Source organism: Asterias amurensis, chromosome 11 (assembly GCF_032118995.1).
Source record: "Asterias amurensis chromosome 11, ASM3211899v1".
In the NCBI taxonomy this organism is placed as follows: Eukaryota; Metazoa; Echinodermata; class Asteroidea; order Forcipulatida; family Asteriidae; genus Asterias; species Asterias amurensis.
In genome coordinates this window covers 19,821-43,551 of record NC_092658.1, presented here as the reverse complement: position 1 = coordinate 43,551, position 23,731 = coordinate 19,821, and the positions used below count along the sequence as shown (strand labels likewise).

Here is a 23,731-nt window from a genome sequence, read left to right as displayed (position 1 = left end):
CTTCCAATTTGTGAGAGGTTAGTCCTTTGGAAAATTCACTCCAAGATGTCGGCTACTTATTCTTCAGTGAGCAGTACTTGCCCAATCATGATTTATTTTCGGAATTTTTGGTGTTGTATGAAAGATGAATCCATAAGCTATCCATACATTTAAACCTTTTCCCCCAGAATCATATATGTTTTATTCGGCAGCCATTTTAAAAGTGTATAATTTTTTTGAGACACAAGGTATAGTTGTATAATTTGTTCTCAAATGGTTTGTATATTTTTTGTAATAAATAATTAAATAAAACAGGACTATGGGTCAGCTTCTCTGTTATGACCTTCTTCCAGGCCTTGAATTACCCCATGGCACCCACAGCAATTGTTGTGGTGCCCTTTGCAAAGTTCCAAATGCACATTTACATTTGCCTCATGGAAGTTCCCCTTACCAGAGTAAAATTGTAAGTTCGCCTGGTCTAATACTTTTGTTTGAGCACAAAGAAAATTGAATGGAATTAAAAAACAAAACAGGTTGCATTTTTGTAAAGTACGTACAGTATTCACCTGTATAGGCAAGTACCTTTCAAAGTCAAATCTGTTCAGTGGTAAGAAAAAATACTTAAACTGTGAGATGCAAAGCAAGAGAAGTATTGGTGTATTCATCACAACTTTCTGACAAATATGGTGAATAGTTTGCTTTGTTGAACAACCTTTCTTTCTACAGTCTTATTAAACTTTTGTTTCAAACCTTAGCGATGAATGGAACTTTAAGGGCAGTGGACACTATTGGTAATTACTCAAAATAATAGTTAGCATGAAACCCTACTTGGTAATATATTGATAATATAAAACATTGTGAGAAACGGCTCCATCTGAATGGAACGTAGTTTTCGAGAAGGAAGTAATTTTTCACAATTTTGATTTTAAGACCTCGGATTTAGATTTTGAGGTCTCGAAATCGAGCATCCGAAAGCACACAACTTCGTGCTACAAGGGTGTTTTTTCTTTCATTATTATCTTGCAACTTCGACAACCAATTGAGCTGAAATTTTCACAGATTTGTTATTTTATGCATATGTTGAGATACACCACGTGAGAAGACTGGTCTTTGACAATTACCAATAGTGTCCAGTTTCTTTAAATTAATTTTGATCAATGACATTTTATTCCCCAATCTTTTAAAACTTTGTTTCCAACCTAAGAAATAAGTGGAACTCTAAAGTCATTTTAATAATTAACCTTTCTTTGTTCAGTCTCTTTATTGGCCGAGGCATTATCACACCTTTATCTTCAGATCAGTACACAAAAACAACTGCACAATAAATGCAGCTCAATTAATGTATGCTTTTGGAGGAATTGTCAAATTAACATTAATACTGCCAACAGCGATATGTGCAAACATATGAACTTAGAGAAGTTAGTTAGGATTATATTAGGAAGGTGACCGACTGTTCTACTTCGACTCTCAAGTATATTTTATAACTGCTCATTTTTGTGTGTACCTGATTCCTGCCCCCTGTAGGGGGGTTGGGATAGGGATTGGCCAGGATTTGGCAAAACACTAAAAGGACATGGGAATTTAAAAAAAAGGTTGGTTGGAGAAATTCACGTTATAACACTACTACAGCTAAATTCATTACCTAGTACTTCATGAGAAAAATTATTTTGCAAAGTTGCATCAATTCAATACACTAGAAATACAGAGAGTTAAAAAATAACTATATAAAGTTAATTACATACACATGAAACTGATAAAATTCAAACATAAAGTTCTTTAATTTTGCTCTGCTTCATCAAAAAAGAAGCCACTTACAACAGGGTCATTTACAGATGAGTTTACTGCTATGGATATCTCTGTATAAATGTGTATGGTTTCAAAGCTAGCTTCATTTAACTCTGCAACATTTATTTGCAGACTTTGGATTGTATTAATCAGCTTACTTGAGCAAAAATGCTAATTTAACTTGTTAATATACTTCTGAAGTAATTATATCAGGCCTGATACTTCACAGAGGGAACGAAGGTGATTGCCTCCGTGTCCCCTGGTCATTGAAAAACCAAGCATACAGCCCTGTTATATATTTGTAACTATTACTCCAAAAATAATGCCCCATCCTCCATGTTTAAAAAACTAGAATCATTTCTGCCATTGATGGCGTGCGTCAAAATGGTTTAACCCAGATACTTTCAATTACTTAATAGAACAATACTTGGCCGCTAGGTGTCAACAAATGCAAGCATTCTTGTTACACACAGTTGCTTTAAGTAACAGGGAAATTCCATTGACTTGGAAAAACAAAACAAAGTACACACAGCATGAATTGAAAACAGGCGTGAAATTTGCCTCTGTTTGCCCTAATTAGATTTTTATTATAATCTCATCGTACGTTGCCATGACCTTTTGAACTCTAGCAACCTCAAAATGTCCATCTCCTCCTGGTTCTGCTTGAATTTGATGAATTTGGTATTGACATTGAGATTGATGAGTATCTAAACAATCAGTGCTGATTTATAAATTGCGTAAAAATAAAGGAATGAAGGAAAATCTTAAACTGAACTTGGGTTTCATTTTTTTAAGTTCCTGTCTTTTGTCTGTTTTGCTTCCGGCCACATTGCATGCGATGTTCAGCAGTTGTGCCTACTTGGGTGTTTTAGTAACTTTAAATTGAGAACAGCAATATTGATTGCGTTGTGCATAATTAGCGCATGGTTAGGCTTGCGCGCTAATGCCGCATGATTATGACTGATTAATGTCTATAGCCATCTGAAAGGCAGTGGACACTATTGGTAATTGCTCAAAATAATTATTAGCATAAAACCTTTCTTGGTAACGAGTAGTGGGGAGAGGTTGATGGTATAAAACATTGTAAGAAACAGCTCCCTCTGAAGTAATGTAGTTTTCGAGAAAGAAGTAATTTTCCACAAATTTGGTTTTGAGACCTCAGATTTAGAATTTGATGTCTCGAAATCAAGCATCTGAAAGCACACAACTTTGTGTGACAAGGGTGTTTTTTTCTTAATCTCGCAACTTCGATGACTGATCGAGCTCAAATTTTCACAGGTTTGTAATTTTATGCATATTATGTTGAGATACACCAACTGTGAAGACTAGTCTTTGACATTACCAAAAGTGGCCATTGCTTCAAACAGCTCCAACTATGTCTCAATCAACTGCTTAATACCAGGTTAACTAAACATAGATGTGAACACCTTTCAACCAATAGGACTGCCAAAGTAATTTTAAGACTGCTTCAAAAATACAAGTTTCAGGCCTGGAAAATGTTTTGTTTTCATATAAAGAAACAGACGTGGCTGTTTGGTAAATACATTGATACTACTGTTGTTATGCTCCCTGTGTAGCATGGGAAATGTGGAATGCTGCTTGTAAAATCTACAAATAATGACTAGACTGAAAAGCAAAATGAATGCACCTAATGCACCGGAAAGCCCCTAAGTGTATGTAAATTTGCGGTTACACCATATGTTTGTTTGATGCTGATCTCTTAATGGATGCAGAGGTTTCAGTGTAGCAGCACTGCTCTGATGGTTTTAAGCATATATCCAAATAAGTTACTGCCAGAACAAGTGGGAAAACATGCCCAATCCAACTGTGACAAACAGTATTTAAAAGTAAGAATTACATTAAAAAAGACCTTGAACTCTTTACAAAGCATGCATTCTGAAACAAAGCAAAGAAATAAAATTCACTATCCTAGCAGTCATCAATACCAGGCGGTTCTGCATTGTGTCTAACAGCACAAGTTGGTAATAAATTAAGTTAAAATGTCTATTGTGTGACAGCTAGAATACAACATGAACAGGAACCAGGCGGTTCTGCATTGTGTCTAACAGCACAAGTTGGTAATAAATATATGTCAAAATGTCTATCGTGTGACAGCTAGAATACAACATGAACAGGAAACTCATCAACAACTTTTCCAAAAAAAACCAAACTATGTTGGTATTAAAAAGTTGTGGACCCCAGCAGACACTTTTATAGTTGGTTAAAAAATTGTTGTATTTAGCAATTGATGATAACAGGCTTCATTTTGTTTCCATTTGAACCTGTGTTCAAGAAGACACAGGGGACTAATTATTGAATGAAAGCAACTTGCTTGTTAATCGGTAGTCTTGGTTTTATAAACCCGTTTCCCTGCTTTACAACATTAAGATGTACACCAATTATATGCTAATAACATTATGTAAATGTAGGTGTGGTTTATCTTTCAGGAAAACAGTTTTAAATGCTTCCATCTGAAATATTCCAAAACAAATTCTTCAGCCACAGGGACAACAATAAGGGGAACAAGTTGCAGACATTGTGCATCTCACAAGATTTAAACTTTGCTCAAGTCAAAACCTCAGGACTTTAACAGTGTGCTAACCTGTATCTGCTACCTTAGCACACTTTTTAAATGATGTGCAATTTGTTGTCCTTAAAAACTCTTAAGCCAGTTTGAGATATAGCGGACACATGACAATTTTAGGCATGGGTAATTAATCAAACAGTGCACTCCCATATATTGCCCATCATACCTGAAGGGCTCCTGAATAGAAGTGAATGAATCTTTAAGATGAGTCTGTATGATGTGTCATTGGAGGAAACTCATTATCATCATCAAGTCTAAGGGTATTCAATCCAGCAGGAGGATCATATAGGTGTGGTTCTTCAGCAGCTGCTCCTAGTAGATCATCTGTTCCTGTTGTATCATATGCCTGCCTCGCTGGGCTCCCTTAATAGAAGAGAAACAGTCAGGTGTGGTTTCAATTTTGTTTTGCTTCACAATTACATGTATGTTGTATAATATTTGTGATTTTACCATACACCTATGTGTGATAAGCAAGTATACTAGCCAGGTGGGATTTGAACCCATATGACCCCATCCAATTGATGCTCAAATGCAACAGCACTGTGTAATGAGTATACAGTCCCCCAGGCAATTATTACATCTAACTGTTTTGTGATAACTGCTACTAATTACAATATTTAAGGACCACAGAGTGGGGCCTTTTATGGTTGCTCCTGTTTAGGGCACAGAGTGGTGCCTTTTTGTGATTGCTCCTGTTAGGGCACAGAGTGGTGCCTTTTACGATTGCTCCTGTTAGGGCACAGAGTGGTGCCTTTTACGATTGCTCCTGTTTGGGAAAAGAGTGGTGCCTTTTATGATTGTTCTTGTTTGGGGCACAGGGTGGGGCCTTTTATGATTGCTCCTGTTTAGGGCACAGAGTGGTGCCTTTTTGTGATTGCTCCTGTTAGGGCACAGAGGGGGGGGGGTACTGGTAGGGGGGTACTGGATTTCTGACTAACCTCGTGGTGATCGATGTGGTGACGCTGAAAGTGGTTCTATCTTGCCACTACCACCTCCTCCTGCTGCTGCTGCAAATGTAGCAACTCCTGAGTATGGCCTGCTTCCTCCTGGCAACTCAGCAGCAGCAGCAGCAGCTGTCTGGCCAGTTGCTACCCCACTTGGATTGCTGGCAAGGTGACTTGATTCACTGCTGTCTACTTGGCCATCCAATCTGTAAAACAGTGACATAGACCTTACATGGTATTACATTGAACTGGGTTAATATGTCTATGCGTGGATGAACAGGAAAAGCCGACTAGCCATGGTAGCCCCAGTTTTTTCTTAAATAAAATAATAAAAGTGTCTTCTTTGATGATCACTGACATGGACTACCCAGATGACAAAGCACTTGTTTCCAATACAGTGGAGCAGGCTGGAGACATATTGCTATCGGTCGGTTTAATAAAATTAACTAGACATAAATGCATTTGTGCACAAATGCAGAGCTGTTTCGTTAATCACATTTTCAAATTAATAAACTAAATTTTAAATTCTTTTTTAATTCAAAGCAGTTATGACCTGTCAGTTACACACCTATATTCCGACACCGCTATGTTCCGACACCTCTATATTCCGACACCCCTACGTTCCGACAACTGAACCTATTTTCAGACACTCCTATGTTCCGACACCCCTATATTCCGATACCTCTATGTTCAGATACCCCTATTTTCTGACAACTGAACCTATATTCCGACACCCCTATGTTCCGACACCCCTATATTCTGACACCCCTATATTCCGACACCCTATGTTCCGACAAGTTATATTCGCACATTATTACTCTGTTGACCAATAACAAAAACACAAGTTGTATTACATGTTTCCTGGCAAATTTCAGCCGGTAATAAGTTTGTACATTCATAGGGTATAATCGAATCACACATGAATTTGGTGCTTTTGTCTTGTGGTTATAAACATGAGTTATGGCTCCCCGAGTAAGCTCACAAGAAAATGCTCGGTACTTTACAATTTTCTTTGTTAGATGCGTGTGCAGGACATGAGCCTTCAATTTATAAAAATTACAACTCTCCCCTGCGTTTACTGCGCCGATGTGTAATTTCTTTCATTTGCCCCCCCCCAAATAATAATAATTAAAGTAATAATATGTTAACAATTAATAATAACAAATAATCAAGTCCTACCCCCCTCCCCCCCCATTTACTCAGCCCTTCTTACTAAACCAAAGTTGCAGAATAAAACTTTTCAAATAAATTATACTTGCACCGTTTTTCTTGAAAAATTGCGAACACAAAATGTTGTTGCAGCTTGTCGGAACATAGGGGTGTCGGAACATAGGGGTGTTTGGGTTGTCGGAATAAATGGATGTCGGAACATAGGGGTGTCGGAACAAAGGGGTGTCGGAACATAGGGGTGTTTGGGTTGTCGGAATAAATGGATGACGGAACATAGGGGTGTCCGAATATAGGGGTGTCGGAACATAGGGGTGTCGGAAATATAGGTCGAGTTGTTGGAACATAGGGGTGTCGGAACATAGTGGTGTTGGAACATAGGGAATCTACGTGGGTGCTATAAAAATGTCTGTATATGTATAAATGTTGATCTCTAAATAATAAAATGCACAAATTGTGCGATGCCATGAAGATAGCTCGATGTGTACATGACTAGGGTTCTTCATTACCCTAATATTGTTATTATTGTTATAAAATGATTCAAAAGAGAATGTCCTAAAAACTTTTATTTATCAGCAGTACCACCTCAACATTGACTTGGAATATTTAATTTATTTACCATAAATTAAGCAGTTATAAGTTGGGTCAACATTACCTGTGTTGTTTAAGAAGGGTGCAATAACATTGACTTGGAATATTTAGTTTGACCATAAATTAAAACAGTTATAAGTTGGGTCAACATTACCTGTGTTGTTTAAGCAGGGTGCAGTCTCCTCCATCCATTGGGTCAAGGTTGTATATATACAAGAAGCCATCAGCTGCTGCTACAAGAACTCTGGGCTTGGAAATACTGTTAACAAAATGTCTTCTTGAGTTCTTTTATAACAGTTTTAATATTAAAATCTCTTTCACTGGCAATGAAAACTAAGCAACAAAAACACTTTAACTACTGTTTAAGTTAAATTTGTTTGTGGTTTCTTTCTTCAAGTTTCGGAAATCGCAGAGTGTACATTGGTTTCAATTTAGTATTAAATTATGTGTGTCCTTTATCAAAGAAACAATTATGACATGAACTAGGTTGCATTATCTGTTTCTGTTCACAGCTCCTGTCTGTTCTACTGATTTAGAGATCTTCTCAAAGAAAATGTAGGAGTCATGAGTTTAAACCCAAGATATTGTCATACATCAGCATCAATCCGCCAGCAGTACTTAAAAAACCATGTATCTCATACCCATACAGGATTAAAGCATTACATAGACTTACTTGGCAAGTGCACAGACATTCTTGAGGCCAGAGAATGGTAATTTGACAGTTGCAAATGCCCTGCCTTGGTTAAAGACCTCTGTCACCTGAGAGGGAAGGTAGTTGGCAGGAGTCATCAGGGCTTTACCAAGGTAACCCATCCAGCTTGTTGGTTCCTCTGTTGATCTGTAGCCAAACAACATCAAAACGTGTACAAATAAAACCTAAAGTGTTTTTACTGGTAAAGTTTCTGTAATGGTTCATTGTAGAGTGATATGATCATGTTTTTTTGAATAGCGGTATACCAGCACTGTATACTATTATTATTTTAAAATGTGCTTAGCGTGACCAACACCACATCATGTTCCTCCTTTGCAATGCACATTTTTATGCTTTTGTTTGGTATAAATTCCTCTTGAAATTCTAGCTCTTGTTTCTGGAAGGGGCAGATGTTTTAAAGACAACAGTCTTTTACCTTTGTGATGTTTTCTTATGTCCTGTACAGTGTGCTTAAACCTAATGCTTTCTGAAATTGTAGAGGCAATGAAGATAGTTTGAGGAATACCGGGGTGGGGGGGGGGTGGAAGGGGTAGCACCACCAGTGCACCACCAACGTAAAATATTACGTTCAGCAATAAAAATCAGAGGTTGAACAATTTCTTTTTACATTTTAAAGTCAATGAAATGCAGAAGCTTCTCCACATTCATACAGATGTATGCTTAAGCTGTTTCGTGATCATAATATCTAAACATTAGATCAAGGGCAGACATGAAAAATTATTGAAACAGCTAAATTGGTCTTGTCAACTTTAGCCAAATAAAAAAAAATATTCAGAATTTTTTTGAAAATGAGACTCTACACATTCCTTGAAGAACAGTAATTGTACCGTTAACATTTACTGCACTGAAAGGTTTGCAGAGCACGGTGGCACTATGTGAACCTTAACTTTACTCTCATTGTGTTCTTGATAAACAAAATAATTCTGCTGTGTTGATAGCCACTGATTTTAGTAAGGCATTTGATAGAGTTGACCACAACTTAGTTATTAATAAATTTATTAAGCTTGGGGTCAGAACTTCCTCAATTCCTTGGCTATGTGGATTTTTATCAGATCGTCTTCAGGCTGTTAGATATAAGGGTGATATTTCTGATTGGGAGAGATTGCATGCTGGAGTTCCCCAAGGAACAAAAATTGGGCCCATTGCCTTTTTCGTAATGATCAATGATTTTGTTCCTGATCTTCCAGCGGTCAAATATTACAAATATGTCGATGACCTGACTTTAAGTCAGACCCTCTCTAATCCTAACGAGAGCTCCACATGCAAAATGTGCTTAATGACCTAAATCAATGGACTGATCTGAATAAAATGAAACTTAATCCTGCCAAATGCCAGTACATGAATATCACTTTTCAACGTAACCAACCTGATCCACCCACCTTTGACATTTTAGATTCTCAAATTAATCGAACTGATTGTTTGAAATTGTTGGGTATTTATATACAGAGTAATTTGAAGTGGGATTTCAAAGTGAACAACTTGTGTGGTAATTTTAACCGTAGACTGTTCTTTTTACGCCAGCTTAAACGTTGTTTATTTCTGTCAAGGATCTGTTAACTGTATATGTTATGTATGTCTGACCCACTATCGAATACGCCTGTCCTGTCTGGTACTCTGGACTTACTAAAACACAACTCATAACCCTTGAAAGGTTACAAATGAGGGCTTTTCGTATCATTCTGGCTGGTCAGCCAAATACACCAACATCATATGTGGAAGTATGCCAATTGTTCAGTTTACCTACAATCACTGATAGACTGAATCATGTATTTGTCAACTTTGGTAAGACCTTGTTTGAATCTGAAAATTACAGGCACTGGCTCCCACCAAACAAAAACAACAACTTGCGGAATGCCAACAAAATGTGCCCCCCAAAATGTAGAACTGGTCGTTACAAAAATAGTTGCATTCCATCCCTTGTCCAAGCACTCAACAATAGCTCTTGATTTTTGTTTACTCAGCTGGCTTGCCTATTGTCCCCAACCCTTCGCCTTGTTCCTTTAAGGTGACTTGCTGTGCAATTTTTTGTTTTATCTAATTTGTTTCTGGCACTAGCCAGTTTGCCCTTTTAATGTATAAAAACAGATTGTAATTCTTAATGGTTTTTTTTGTAATTTTTAAACATTTCGTTTTTTTATGAGTCTCTGTATTTTAGACTCAATTCAGCTTGTAGCTGCAATGTTTGAATGTGTTTTAATAAACCAATAATAATAAGTAAAAGACTGGTTGTAAATTTCTCTAACAATCGCTTCTAATCCTAACTTACTTTTCTTTTGGTGTTTCTAGCTTGAAGATGTGAACAGTCTCAGTGTTACTAGATGCACACAGGAACAATGAATCAGTGCTGAATGCTAGAGAGCTTATGCTAACACATCTACAAACAGAGAGGAGGAAGAGTTTGTATATTCCAAATAAATTACATAACAGTGCATGAATATTCTACTACTTTGGATTTATGTTAACGACTTAATAATAATATTAATAATAATAATAATTATAATAATAATAAGAGACATTTACATAGCGCTCTTACACGATTTCAAACGATTTCAATTGTAAGGCCTCAGAAAGGGCCACTCCAGGTTGCTGGTAAACAACAGAGTATTTAATAATGAAAAGTGATGTACATGTAGAAAGGCACATAAATTGTAAGGAGTTACAAATTCCAAAATTTTTCAAAATACAAAAAACTCTGGTAAATCTCCTGTATGTGTGAGGGAGGGAGGTGCAGGTTTTTTGTTGTTATTAACTATTTAAGTTGGAACACAAACTCAACAGCTATTCCACCTTCAGTTCAAATAATATCTTCCCAGTACATTTCCCTTGTGGTTTATTATTTTATATAAAAAGTCGCATTCCCTTCAGGTGATCCCTTCATGATGTATAGGCCTACTGCTTCTTCCCAGGCTGTTTCCTGATGTTTGGTGTGCCAGGTTCAACAGCAGTTTAAAGTTGAATGGCTTTCCACTTGCACTCCTGAACATCAATATTGACCAAATAGGGACACAGTCAACATCAGGGCTAGATAACTTAGCTGGTACAGTGCCAGTACGTTAATCTAAAGGTCACGTTAATCCAAAGGTCACAGGCTCAAATCCTGTTCCATTAAATTTCTAGTTAACCACAAAATGGAACAAATGTTTTCATATGAATTTAACTAATTGATTTGCACCTTTTGACACCTCTTCTGAACTCAAACATCTTCTTGCCTTCGGGAATGGAAAATACTCTAATAACAGTACCCTACAACAAAGAAAATAACAAGATTTAAAATGTTATGATCATAAATGATATGTAGTATTTAAGGTTAAAAATTAACATCGGTGGCTGTTGTCTATGATGATGGAAAACATATCCACCCAAACTAAATTATTAAGTTTACCAAACAATTTGTAAAACACAAAATAGTTCCATTCTACTGTATAAAGTTTACACACTTAAAAGCATTGGACACTATAGGTTATTGTCAAAGCCCAGTCTTCTCACTTGTTTTATCCCATAGAAATAGAACCTGGAGAACGCTGAGCTTGGCCGCCCTCTGTGTCGAGCAAACTGCGTCTGGCAAAATGATCATTGCATGACACACGTGTATGACAAAGTGAGCATCATGTGACACGCACGTATGGCAAAATGGCAAGATGATACCGTTTCTAGTGTATTAGTCAGTGTGATGTTCTGTATGGCAAAACGATTTTAAAAATGGCATACGCGCGTCCATAAAAATGGTCTAACAACGAAACTGCACGCACAATGACACACTTAACATTCTCCGGGTTCTATTTCTATGGTGTATCCCAACATTATGCATTTAAAATGACAAACAATGGTTAACCTACTCATACCAACAATATTAATAGTAACTAGTTCGTATTACGCGCATTATACAACAATGTCTCAAAGCACCTGACATCAGTGCCCTGGACATCAGTGCCCTGGTCATTGGGCCAATAACATTTGTTAACCTTTCTCAGCTCCCTGGGGAGTATACAGCCCCTAGCCAGCCATTGCGCTCCACTAATTCAAACAAAGTATCAACCACTCTTGCTGGAACCCATTTTAACCTCTTGGTGAAGAGAAGCAATAAGATTATCTTGCTCAAAGACACAAGTGTCATGACTGGGAATCGAACCCACACCAGAAGCTAAATTTGATGCTCCAAACCGCTCAGCCACGACACCCTGTTCCCCCCAAAATGGTCATCACTGACCAAACAGCCATGACAGGTTTGGGAAAACTGATAATAGATTGCTAACTTTTAAACATAAAATCACATTTCCCCTGTCTGTATTAGTATAATAATTTCCTGATACATTTTCCTTTTTCAAGGTGGCAAACTACCACCCTCAATATGAAAAGAATGGTTAATTTTTGTCTGTTATATAAACCGTTCGTGTTAGGTCTAGTCCAAACAGGAGAGCATGTAACACAAACCTTCTCAGAAGCAGTAGCCAACTTGGTCCCACTGTGGTCAAAAGCCAATGCTGCAAGAGGGCTGTCATGTGCAGGAATCATGGTAACAGCCTGCAGATTGACTGTATCAAATATCTGTACCTCACCAATCTGATTACTGCCAGGGTACGCAAGGTAGCAATTGTCATTGTTGATGGATAGAGCACAAAGACCCATTGGATTTGGAGGAGTGTCTCGTATTGTATGAAGCACCTTCATATCTCGGATGTTATGTATGTATAAGGACTCCTCCAGTGCTACTATCAGCCTCTATAGGACAAACACAAAGAAGTTCACCATGGAATGATTTATCAATATACTTTCATGATACACTACTATTTAATGGTATGAATCAGAATCATTAATCACACTTAAACATAACAAAATAGTCTTTAAAAAATTATGTGTTGGTTGTAGGTTGTATTTTATGAAAACTAGACAATGGGAATTAATTTCACTTTACCAAACTGACTAACCCAACCAATATGCCCAAAAGACAACGAAAAAGAAGTCTGCTGTATCATTGGCATATATATTATGTTTTTCCATCAATTGAAAATTTGATACAATGATTAACGTATATTAAAACCACTCTTTCGTTAGAAAAACCCAAAATAAATATCAAAATAAACAACAATTAGACGTACATTAAGTGTGTATTGCAAAACAAACACAGGGTTTCGGGTGTAAATATCTTTAAACAGTTGAAAAATATATGTTATGTCATGGCTAACGTCGTCGCCAAAGTCCCAACTATTTCCCTGTTCGTTTTTTTACCTTCCAAATGGATCAGAAATTACTTGAGTTCAGAATGTTAACATAAGCGACCAAGTCGTCTGCACCACAAATAAAAAAACAAACATTTAGAAAACAGGTTACAGTGATGCAATGTTGACATCCTGTTGTTTGGTCCTAAGTTAGAGTATCCATAATTATATTTCCTGAGATTGACGAGAGCATTCATAACTGTATTTCCTGAGATCGACCATTCACATAAAACCAATGACACTTTGAAAAGGAGTATTATAGAGCCTCTCTGTTTTTGCACTGATGATTTTGTATAACAACCCATGTGTGCGACATCATTTTTGTTCTTAATTTTGTATCTATTTTAATTTATTCTAACTAATTATTTGAGTGCCTTTGTCTTCATTTAATCCTGACCATTTCATGAGACTCTACGCCTACTTACCCTTCTATTTAACTTGACAGCTAAGATGGTATTGGAATAGCTGTAGTTACATATCTCTGTACCCTTCTTGAAGTGGCATACTTTCAGCTTACGAGGTGCTGATAGGCTGACCACAGCAACCAGGCTACTTGAGAAGAGTCGCTCAACAATACAGATATCCTCGGAATCTAGAAGATTTCAAAATAGTATTTCAATTATTCAAATCATGTCCAAATTTGGATAATACATGAACAACCTTGACTAAAACAAACAAATTTAATACGCCTTTCTATAACAAATAGAATACATACCATTTTCATAGATATGCTCAAGCTTGTCGACCGATGTAAGGGAGAAAAGCCTAAAACCTGTCCTAGCTCCAACTGCCAGTGATCTACAAATACAATAAATTTTAATACATTTTTGTTATCATGGTTTCTAAATAAACGGAAGTCAATGGTATTTTGGTTCCATTAATGTAAGAGTCATGTGTTTGTCAACATAATGCTGATTAAATGCAAAGTTATACATTTAGAGAAAAGTACAATATAACTAGGTGTTCGGGCAACAGCCCGAACAACTCTTTGTTATTGTTATTTTTTTATATTTTATAGTTTTTATTCTTCCTCTAGATGTTGATTGTCCGCAAAAAAAAGCATAGTTGCTAAGCTTGCATTAAGTTGAAATTTTGCACACAGGTAGACAATAACCAGTAGATGATACGAAAGTTGTGACGTCACAATGACGTCAACAGTTGATGAAATATACTAATTCAAAGTTTATTATTTCAATCATAACTCAAGAAGTAGACAAGCTATTCCAACATTGTATACCTCATCGGAAAGGTCTTGCAAAGGGCTTCAAACGCCTCACAGACATGTCCCCACTTTGATCTTGTCTTCTGGTTCAAATCAGATGTTGAAAATTCAAAAATTTATATCTAAAGGACTTCGCACTCCGCCATTGGGTTGTGCATAAAGATTGTACATGTCCAACACGTGTAGTGTGACGCTTCAGCATGTTCAGTGCTCATGCATCCATACAGTGCCATAAATGTAGCTTTGTGTTTAGTCTGCGCTCGAGGCATTTCAAAATACATTTCCCTTTTCAACTAGTTAGTCTCGTCTACAGTCGTCTGTATTTCAAAGGTTCATATTTCCTCAACCAAATAAGCTATTTTGCTAATCTATACATTAAGCTTGGGCGATATCAATTTATTTTATTCACGATATATCGCCGACAATATATCGCGATATTCGATATAATCGCGATTAATGAAATTTGACATCATCAGTCTTAAAACTCCCAGTGAAAGTTGTAGAAGAGACAGTCCTAGTATAAGAGAGGTGTTCTAATGACCTATTCTTCTGGTTTTACTCCAAATCTATGGGGTATCAGCTAGCAAATACATCGCGATGTTTAATCGATATATCGATATATCGCGATGTTTAATCGATATATCGATATATCGCAATTATCACGATTATCGCGATATATCGCGATATATCGATATTTCGATTAAAACCAAATCCATCCGATATCGAAATCGTGTCCAAATTAATATCGCGATATTCGATAATATCGTGATATCGCCCAAGCTTACTATACATCATATGAAAGGGCTTTACGTACTTCACTGAAATGGATATATTGGTGACCTTTTATTGACCTTTTGACCTGTCTACACCGGTAGTGCCTGTAGAATGCTTTGAAATGGCGTTAATTACTGGCTTTTAGGTTGAAATGTAGACATTGATGCTTTACCATATCACACATCGAGAAAACATTTCCGTTTGATTTCTTTGAATTTTGGCGAGCTAATCACAACACTCTTGTCCATTGATTCAAACACTTACTCAACAATAGCCGAACACCTAGTGTTTGTTTCTACAAACACTAAATTATAGTTCATCTGTGAATTTATTTTTTATTATAAAATAAATATTAATTATTATTATGATTAATTTTTTAGCTGAATACTGCCGTTGAGGAAAAAATAAATAAATTCCACAAGAAGGTAAACTCCATCAATGTTCTGCAATGGGACAGCGGGTTCCAATTATTTCTATAGCCACAGCCACAGCATTTCTATAGCCACAGCATTCATTCAAATAGATCATGAATCCAGTTTGTGAAAAGCGAAAAACAAAAACTGGGTACATGTTATGGCCTACTATGTGTAACTCCAAAGCGTGCATAATATTGGTTTGTTGAGGTGCGGGGAGATGTATTTTTCACCCAAGTTCATCCCAAACACTTTGTATTCTTTTAAATTATATGTAGGGCAATGTAGGACATAAGCCCTACATGTGTACATTGTAGGGATTAGTTTTGACTTTGATAAAAAGGTTAACTCTAACCTTCTTTCAAAATCCTGAAATACATGTAAGTATTCCTTTGGAAAACAAAAGTGGTTGCTGCAGGTACACTGTTAAATGTACATCCAGTTTGTTTTAATGAATGAATTTCACAAAATTGCAGTAAATAGTCATTGAATGAACAATCATGCACCATCAAATTTGCATTTGAATTGTGGAAATGGAGTATAAAATAAATAAAAATCCTTCCCAGGCTCTTTTTTAATTAACAACTGCAGCAGTAGTGCCAATGTGCTGTTCATTGTTAATGATTGTTGTAACCATTGGCCATAGCCATTTCTAATGGGATCTTTGACAACTGTTTGCTGCATATACATGTAGATGTTAAACTTGATCGGGGATAAAGAATATTAATTTTTTTGTTTTTTACCCGTACACCGATGTGTGTTAGCACTGTATACTCAGTACTTTCCAGAGTCTTGTGAAAAAATATCTCAGGCATATTACTCGGATGGGATTCAAACCCACGACCCTTACAACTCTAGAGCAGTGTCTTACCAACTAGACTAACGAGATTGTCGGGTAGCTAGAGGCAGTTCGAATCCTATGTTTTGGCAGTGGGTACCGCAATGATATAATAGATGTGCGAATTTAACATTTATTATACATAGTTGCGGTACACGCTGCTAAAACAAAGGATTTAAAAAATAAAAAAATAAAAAAATAAAAAAATAATATGCATTATTAGTATTCACAAGCCAGTTGGATGCACTTTTTGTATGCTGTGTTCAGCAGCAGTGGTGAATGACAATCAATGTTTGGCATTTAATCTGCCTGCATTATGTAACCGTATGTCCGGGAATTATCAAACTTTATTTTGTGGATTGAAGTTTTTTTGTATGAGCAGTGTTGTCCAGAAGCGCTGGCAGCCGGCGATTTGCACATCACTCTATTTATTGGCGAATCTCATTACTTACAACACGAGCAGCCACGCTACCATGTACTGCTGCGTGCGAATGAACCAGCGGACTGATTGAAATACAGAGATTACCTTAAATTATTACCGTTTAAATCAAGAGAGGGCGTTATGTACATTTTGTGATTGAACATGATTGAATAAAATACACACTGTGTAGTTCCTTGCAGTTAAAGGAACACGTTGCCTTGGATCGGACGAGTTGGTCAAAACAAAAGCGTTTGTAACCGTTTTTTATATAATGCATATGGTTGGAAAGATGTTTTAAAAGTAGAATACAATGATCCACACAAGTTTGCTTCGAAATTGCGTGGTTTTCCTTCTACTGTGCGAACTAACACGGTCGGCCATTTATGGGAGTCAAAATTTTGACCCCCATAAATGGCCGACGTGCTAGTCGACGAGGTAAATGGAAAACCACGCAATTTCGAGTCATGTTTGTGTGGATCTTTGTATTCTACTTTTACAACATCTTTCTACCCATATGCATTTTATAAAAAACGGTTACAAACGCTTTTCAAAGACCAACTCGACCGATCCAAGGCAACGTGTTCCTTTAAATGTCAACCCGCTGTTTGAAACAGTTGATTCATTTCAATGTGCCTCATCAGTCTCATTAGTGGAGTGTAAGGACAATCCAATATGTTTCATCTTTCCCCTGTGGCTTCAGATTCCAGAGTGGCGGTGTGGTTAAATTAGTAAGAACCATAACCCACCCTGGAATCGTTACAGTATCTTTGACAAAAACCGGCTACTAAATACTTTTTCACTTGCTACTTCAAAAACTGTGGACAACCCTGTATGAGGTCAATTATAGTACAAAGAGTAAACACTGCAGCTAACCATGGGATGACCTGTGAGGTTACAAACATTTAGGTACAAGGACAGAGTAGTATCTAGATACTAGGATCAGGAGGAGGGTGTATGTACGTTACTCCTAGAACTTTTCGGTTTCGTCCGCTATCGTCTCACGAATAGTTCTAGGGGTACATGTATGTATCACTTACACTAGGAGTCTATTAGAAGAAGTACTGGAAGCCAAAATTATTGCAATGCTGCACTCTGCTTCTTGACTCTAACATCACCGATGATGAGGTCCAGGATGTTCGTTCATAATAAAAAGTGTGAGATCTTTTGCCTCACTAAATTTTTACCGACATGTGCACTTACTCATTATGCATGCTCTGGCTGCTCATGGAAATAATAATAACAATAATAATAATTTGGGGGCTAATCATCCTTTCTCGCAGCTAAGTTCTGAATTGCGAAGGAAGCGGCTACAATGAGTTCGAGAAGCAGGCATGCAAGGGCGCCTTTGGCTGCCAGCCACATCAACCCATTATGACCTTGGAGCACAGCCAAGATCGAAAGTGTTTGATTTTTCCCGAGGGAGGAAAACCGGATGGTCTGGAAAACCGTCATGGCACAGCAGAGAACCAACGCACAACTCAACTCACATATATGGCCCTGGCCGGGAATCGAACCGGGGTCACCTTGGTGAGAGGCGAGCGCTTTACGCACTTGCCAACTGGCTGTACCACCCTGAAATCATTTTGCTGTAATATTATTATGAAACATTTCCTAGCTGACACTAACACATTTAAACTTCAAATCAGCAGCCATGATGTACCGTGCATGACTGACCTTCGGAATAATTTATAGTATTATTATTACAATATTAGGCCTAATTGTATTATATATTACTGTAACGAAGTGAAACTGTGCGCCCCGCCGGTGCGTTGGAGTGGCACCGCGGGATCTTGGAGGACAACGCTCCCACGGCAGCTGGCTTGAACTTTTGGTGAACTGTTCTGTGATTGGATGAACTATCGATGGTGTATAACATTGTATAACATATCTTTAAGAGATTATCCAGGTGCGTGGACAGGATGTGTTGTTTTGGCGCCTTTTCTAGCAATGTATTGTGTATGATTAAGATGTGTAGACAGACCAAATATTGAGTTCAGTGAGTGAGCATGGAATACATGTAAATTGTCCTTCTCGAAGTATTAAATAAATAAGTGTGTGACATATTGAACGGAATTTGAGTTCGTTTGTTTTCTGTCTGTGTTTGGCTACAGAGCAAACAAGGACCCTGGCAGTACGTTACATTATCCTGGTGTCATGTGTTTTCAGTAGGATAACAGGAAAATTGTTCACAATCAAAAACTGTTTTTTTTTTTTCAAAATCATCTATCCAATTTTTTAACCCTAACCATTTCACTTCATGGTGTGTTGAAATTTTTAAAGTTTTGGTTTTACGTTGCGAGAGACAGTCCGCCATTAACAGTGCTTATATGCATGCACGACATTGGAGCAGCGTCATATGTTTTCACACCTTTCATTGGTTGGTATTTTATTGAATATTCAGAAGCTAGTATGGCGTGCAAAATAAATCAAAAATATTATTCAATTAGTACTTAACAAATTTAATGACATTTTTGTCCTAAGGCATTATGGCTACTATATTAGAATCCAGAGATATCATAAGGCATGAAAGTAAAACACCCCACCCCCTTGATGCACTCACACTTCATAACAATCCTTTTTCCCCCATTTCAGACCAGTAATGTTTGGTTCAGGAGATAAGAAACCAATCTATGATATTTTCTCTTTAATGTAGACATAATATTTATTACGCTTATCAGAATTTATTACAGTATGCAGTTAATCCAAAAAAATTAATTTGTTGTCATTTTCACTTAAAATATTGTATTTTTTTCCCCATATTGGCACACCGTAGAATCCCAAATAGTAACCACCTCACGTGATCCATCTAGTGACTAAAGTAGAATAAAACTCAATCTAGCGGATAGTAATTTTGTTTTGAACTTTCGAGGTTGGATGATGTTTCTTTGACTCATTTGAATGTTGGCATAATAATGCACTAGTGATTAGTACCAAAAATGAATCATTTGATAAATGTTTGAGCATAACCAACGGCAGGAAACTTTATTCTCAGCATGATTAAGCCTGATGAAAATACAGACCGTGAGAAAACTGCATAGCTTCTGTCACCGGTGCAGCAGCTTGCACAATTTCGCGGTAAACGGGAATCAAAGTTGGGGATCGAAAACATATGAGGGTCGATAACATATGACGCTACGAAAATGGATTGTTATGAAGTGTGAGTGCATCAAGGGAGGGGGGGGGGGGGGGGTGGGGTGTTTTACTTTCATGCCTTATGATATCTCTGGATTCTAATATAGTAGCCATAATGCCTTAGGACAAAAATGTAATTAAATTTGTTAAGTAATAATTGAATAGTATTTTTGATTTACTTTGCACGCCATACTAGCTTTTGAATATTCAATAAAATACCAACCAATGAAAGGTGTGAAAACATATGACGTTACTCCAATGTCGTGCATGCACAAGCACTGTTAGTGGCGGACTGTCTCTCGCAACGTAAAACCAAAACTTTAAAAATTTCAACACACCATGAATTGAAAGTGGGCACCACTATAGAATGCAGGTACACTTCGAAGCTTCCACTGCGCCTCTGCGGAGACGGAGTCCCGGTGACGTTCATACGTACACAGTACACTGGAGTTGAGGTCGCGCTCTGTTGCTTAACTATAAACCTAGGGGGCACTCTGAAAGATGCACAACAGCGCCCTCATTAGGCTCCAAAATACACAACTGCGCTCAGCTAATGTGCAGCTGTGTTGTCAATTTATTTTATACGATAACTCACAAGACCATTAGATGATTATTTCAATAATTATGGGAACTCCGTACAAATAATTAATAACTATTAATATTGCCGTACTACATATTACCCCAAAAGAGGATTATTTCCAAAAGGGAAATAATTAAAAGGCCGAATCCTAATACATTAGAGAATTATTTAAAAAAGGGAAAGAAAGCCCGAATTCCGTACAATTATTAATATTGCCCTTATACACTTCACCCCAATAGAGGATTATTTAAAAAAGGGAAAGAAAGCCCGAATTCTGTACAATAATTAATATTGCCCTAATACACTTGACCCCAATAGAGGATTATTTAAAAAAGGGAAAGAAAGCCCGAATTCCGTACAATAATTAATATTGCCCTCATACATTTGACCTTATTAGAGGATTTAAGCAAAAGGGAAAGGGAAAGCCCGAATTCCGTACAATTATTATTATTGCCCCAATACACTTGACCCCATTAGAGGATTATTTAAAAAAGGGAAAGAAAGCCTGAATTCCGTACAATAATTAACTTGCCCTTATACACTTGACCCCATTAGAGAATTATTTAAAAAAGGGAAAGAAAGCCCGAATTCCGTACAATTATTAATATTGCCCTCATACACTTGACCCCATTAGAGGATTATTTAAAAAAGGGAAAGAAAGCCCGAATTCCGTACAATTATTATTATAGCCATAATACACTTCACCCCATTAGAGGATTATTTCAAAAGGGGAAATAAGCCTTCACGATTGCATCATATGCTATTGCCAACACCGCGACTCCGCGCCTCCACCTTCCCCTTCTTCACGATTGCATCATATGCTCGTCTTCCTAAAGACGCCCTCTATCGGCCATTGTCCATACCGCGTCTCCGCGCCTCCACCTTCCCCGTCTTCACGATTGCATCAAATGTCCGTCTTCCTAAAAACGCCCTATATCGGCCATTGCCAACACCGCAACTCCGCGCCTCCACCTTCCCCGTCTTCACGATTGCATCATATAGACCTTTTTGCAAATATCGGGGCGCGCGCGTAAAGCTTGGAATTAGGTGCATTGTGGTCTAGCTGGTATCCAAATTTGATCCATATATATCCCACAATGCACCTCATTCAACAGTCTGCGCTTGCGCATTGGTATTTGCGATAAGGTCTATGTTCGTCTTCCTAAAGACGCCCTCTATCGGCCATTGTCAACACCGCGACTCCACGCCTCCACCTTCCCCGTCTTCACGATTGCATCATATGCTCGTCTTCCTAAAGAAGCCCTCTATCGGCCATTGTCAACACCGCGACTCCGCGCCTCCACCTTCCCCGTCTTCACGATTGCATCAAATGCACGTCTTCCTAAAACGCCCTCTGTCAGCTGCTTCACCTACCTCACCACTCACGTCACACTTTGACTCCCTACGACCCTAACATTTTATCTGTTGTATTCATCAATTGCACTCAATACAATCAAGTAGTAAAGAGCCATTTTCTTCCTCCATGCTACGACCAAGTTACTTAAAACGTACGTGACCGCGACTCCGCCTCCGCGGAGGCGCAGATAGAGCTCCGAGTGTACCTGTATTCTATAGTTACTCCTGAAAGTGTTATTGTTAAAAAATTGGATGGATGATTTGAAGAAAAAAATATTTAGTTTTTGATTGTGAACAATTTTCCTGTTATCCTACTGAAAACACATGACACCAGGATACTCCAATCCATTCACAGGATACAACTTACAAGACAAATACAAAGGTGGTGGCAAGATCAGTGTTTCTGAACCTACGTACACGAACCTTACACTAATATGTTTACTGTACAACTTCAATGGCATTGTACATACACAGTCAAAGAATCAGGAACGTACAAAACGTAGGTAGTTGTCAAACACGTAACGAACTAACAATAACATTGGTACATTTTTATATAAATTATAGTTCAGTTTGCTTTATTTCAAGTTTGACGTTTGCTACTCACGTATAATCCTGGTTAAAATTCACGAAGAGGAGGTTGGAGCTGGGATCTGCGGGCTGGTTTACGAGGTTCATGAGGCCTGCTTTATCCCCCTTTCAACTGTCCTTGCTATGCATGCCTTTTCAGTGAGATTTTCAGGGCTTTATTTTCAGTAAAATATCTTTGTTATGGACCGTTTCCTTCGCACAGCTGTCTACTTACGACGTATATTTAATGTACTGTACCTAGTACTTTTTGTGTTTGTTATACAGCTTACCGAAGCAGGGAACCATGCTATTATTACTGTTGACATACTGTAGTTGTTGTTTCGTGAACCCAAAACGCATGCGCACAGTTATGTTAATGATGGTGAACGCAACGTATGTACAGTATTGTAGACTTGATTTCAAGACGGACATCGCAGTTATTCATCTGCTTCAGCCACGAAGAGCGCCCCCACATAAAAATTACCCTTCCATAATAAAACGTGACGTTTTTAATTTCTTGGCACCTCTGAAAAACAGTGTATAGACCTTTCTTTTGCAACGTCACAGCCCGATTTTTTGCCAACCCAGATCGGAAAACTACTATGGAAAGCCAGAAGTGCAAATCAAGAAAAGATCGCCATTGTTAATAACAGCGTGGGCTAGGGCTAGGGTTAGGGCTAGGGTTAGGGCTAGGGTTAGGGCTAGGGCTAGGGCTAGGGTTAGGGTTAGGGCTAGGGTTAGGGTTAGGGCTAGGGTTAGGGTTAGGGTTAGGGTTAGGGTTAGGGTTAGGGTTAGGGTTAGGGTTAGGGTTAGGGTTAGGGTTAGGGTTAGGGTTAGGGTTAGGGTTAGGGTTAGGGCTAGGGTTAGGGTTAGGGCTAGGGCTAGGGCTAGGGCTAGGGCTAGGGCTAGGGTTAGGGCTAGGGCTAGGGCTAGGGCTAGGGCTAGGGCTAGGGCTAGGGCTAGGGCTAGGGCTAGGGCTAGGGCTAGGGCTAGGGCTAGGGCTAGGGCTAGGGCTAGGGCTAGGGCTAGGGTTAGGGTTAGGGCTAGGGTTAGGGCTAGGGTTAGGGTTAGGGTTAGGGTTAGGGTTAGGGTTAGGGTTAGGGTTAGGGTTAGGGTTAGGGTTAGGGTTAGGGTTAGGGTTAGGGTTAGGGTTAGGGTTAGGGTTAGGGTTAGGGTTAGGGTTAGGGTTAGGGTTAGGGTTAGGGTTAGGGTTAGGGTTAGGGTTAGGGTTAGGGTTAGGGTTAGGGTTAGGGTTAGGGTTAGGGTTAGGGTTAGGGTTAGGGTTAGGGTTAGGGTTAGGGTTAGGGTTAGGGTTAGGGTTAGGGTTAGGGTTAGGGTTAGGGTTAGGGTTAGGGTTAGGGTTAGGGTTAGGGTTAGGGTTAGGGTTAGGGTTAGGGTTAGGGTTAGGGTTAGGGTTAGGGTTAGGGTTAGGGTTAGGGTTAGGGTT

At 38.2% G+C, this 23,731-nt stretch overlaps 1 protein-coding gene across 1 annotated transcript; it reads right to left on the bottom strand.

Annotated features, from left to right (window-relative positions):
- Positions 1-1,215: 1,215 nt before the first annotated feature.
- Positions 1,216-22,586, bottom strand: LOC139943720 (WD repeat domain phosphoinositide-interacting protein 2-like). Its single transcript, XM_071940473.1, has 10 exons — positions 22,322-22,586; positions 13,697-13,779; positions 13,407-13,573; positions 12,197-12,484; positions 10,938-11,008; positions 10,032-10,139; positions 7,727-7,891; positions 7,208-7,312; positions 5,290-5,501; positions 1,216-4,714 (listed from the first exon to the last, which is right to left on the bottom strand). Exons 1-10 carry the CDS (start codon positions 22,390-22,392, stop codon positions 4,551-4,553), a joined length of 1,434 nt encoding a protein of 477 aa, XP_071796574.1. The 5' UTR covers positions 22,393-22,586; the 3' UTR covers positions 1,216-4,550.
- Between the last annotated feature and the right edge of the window lie 1,145 nt (positions 22,587-23,731).

What these genes read in the sequence shown, in the direction of transcription:
- LOC139943720 (XM_071940473.1), bottom strand. Translation starts at nt 22,392, where the DNA reads ATGAACCTCGTAAACCAGCCCGCAGATCCCAGCTCCAACCTCCTCTTC. An exon ending in AATGTCTGTGCACTTGCCAA is followed by an intron (nt 7,313 to 7,726) that starts GTAAGTCTATGT and finishes TTTTGTTAACAG; the next exon opens with TATTTCCAAGCCCAGAGTTC. An exon ending in ACCCTGCTTAAACAACACAG is followed by an intron (nt 5,502 to 7,207) that starts GTAATGTTGACC and finishes ACTGTTTTACAG; the next exon opens with ATTGGATGGCCAAGTAGACA.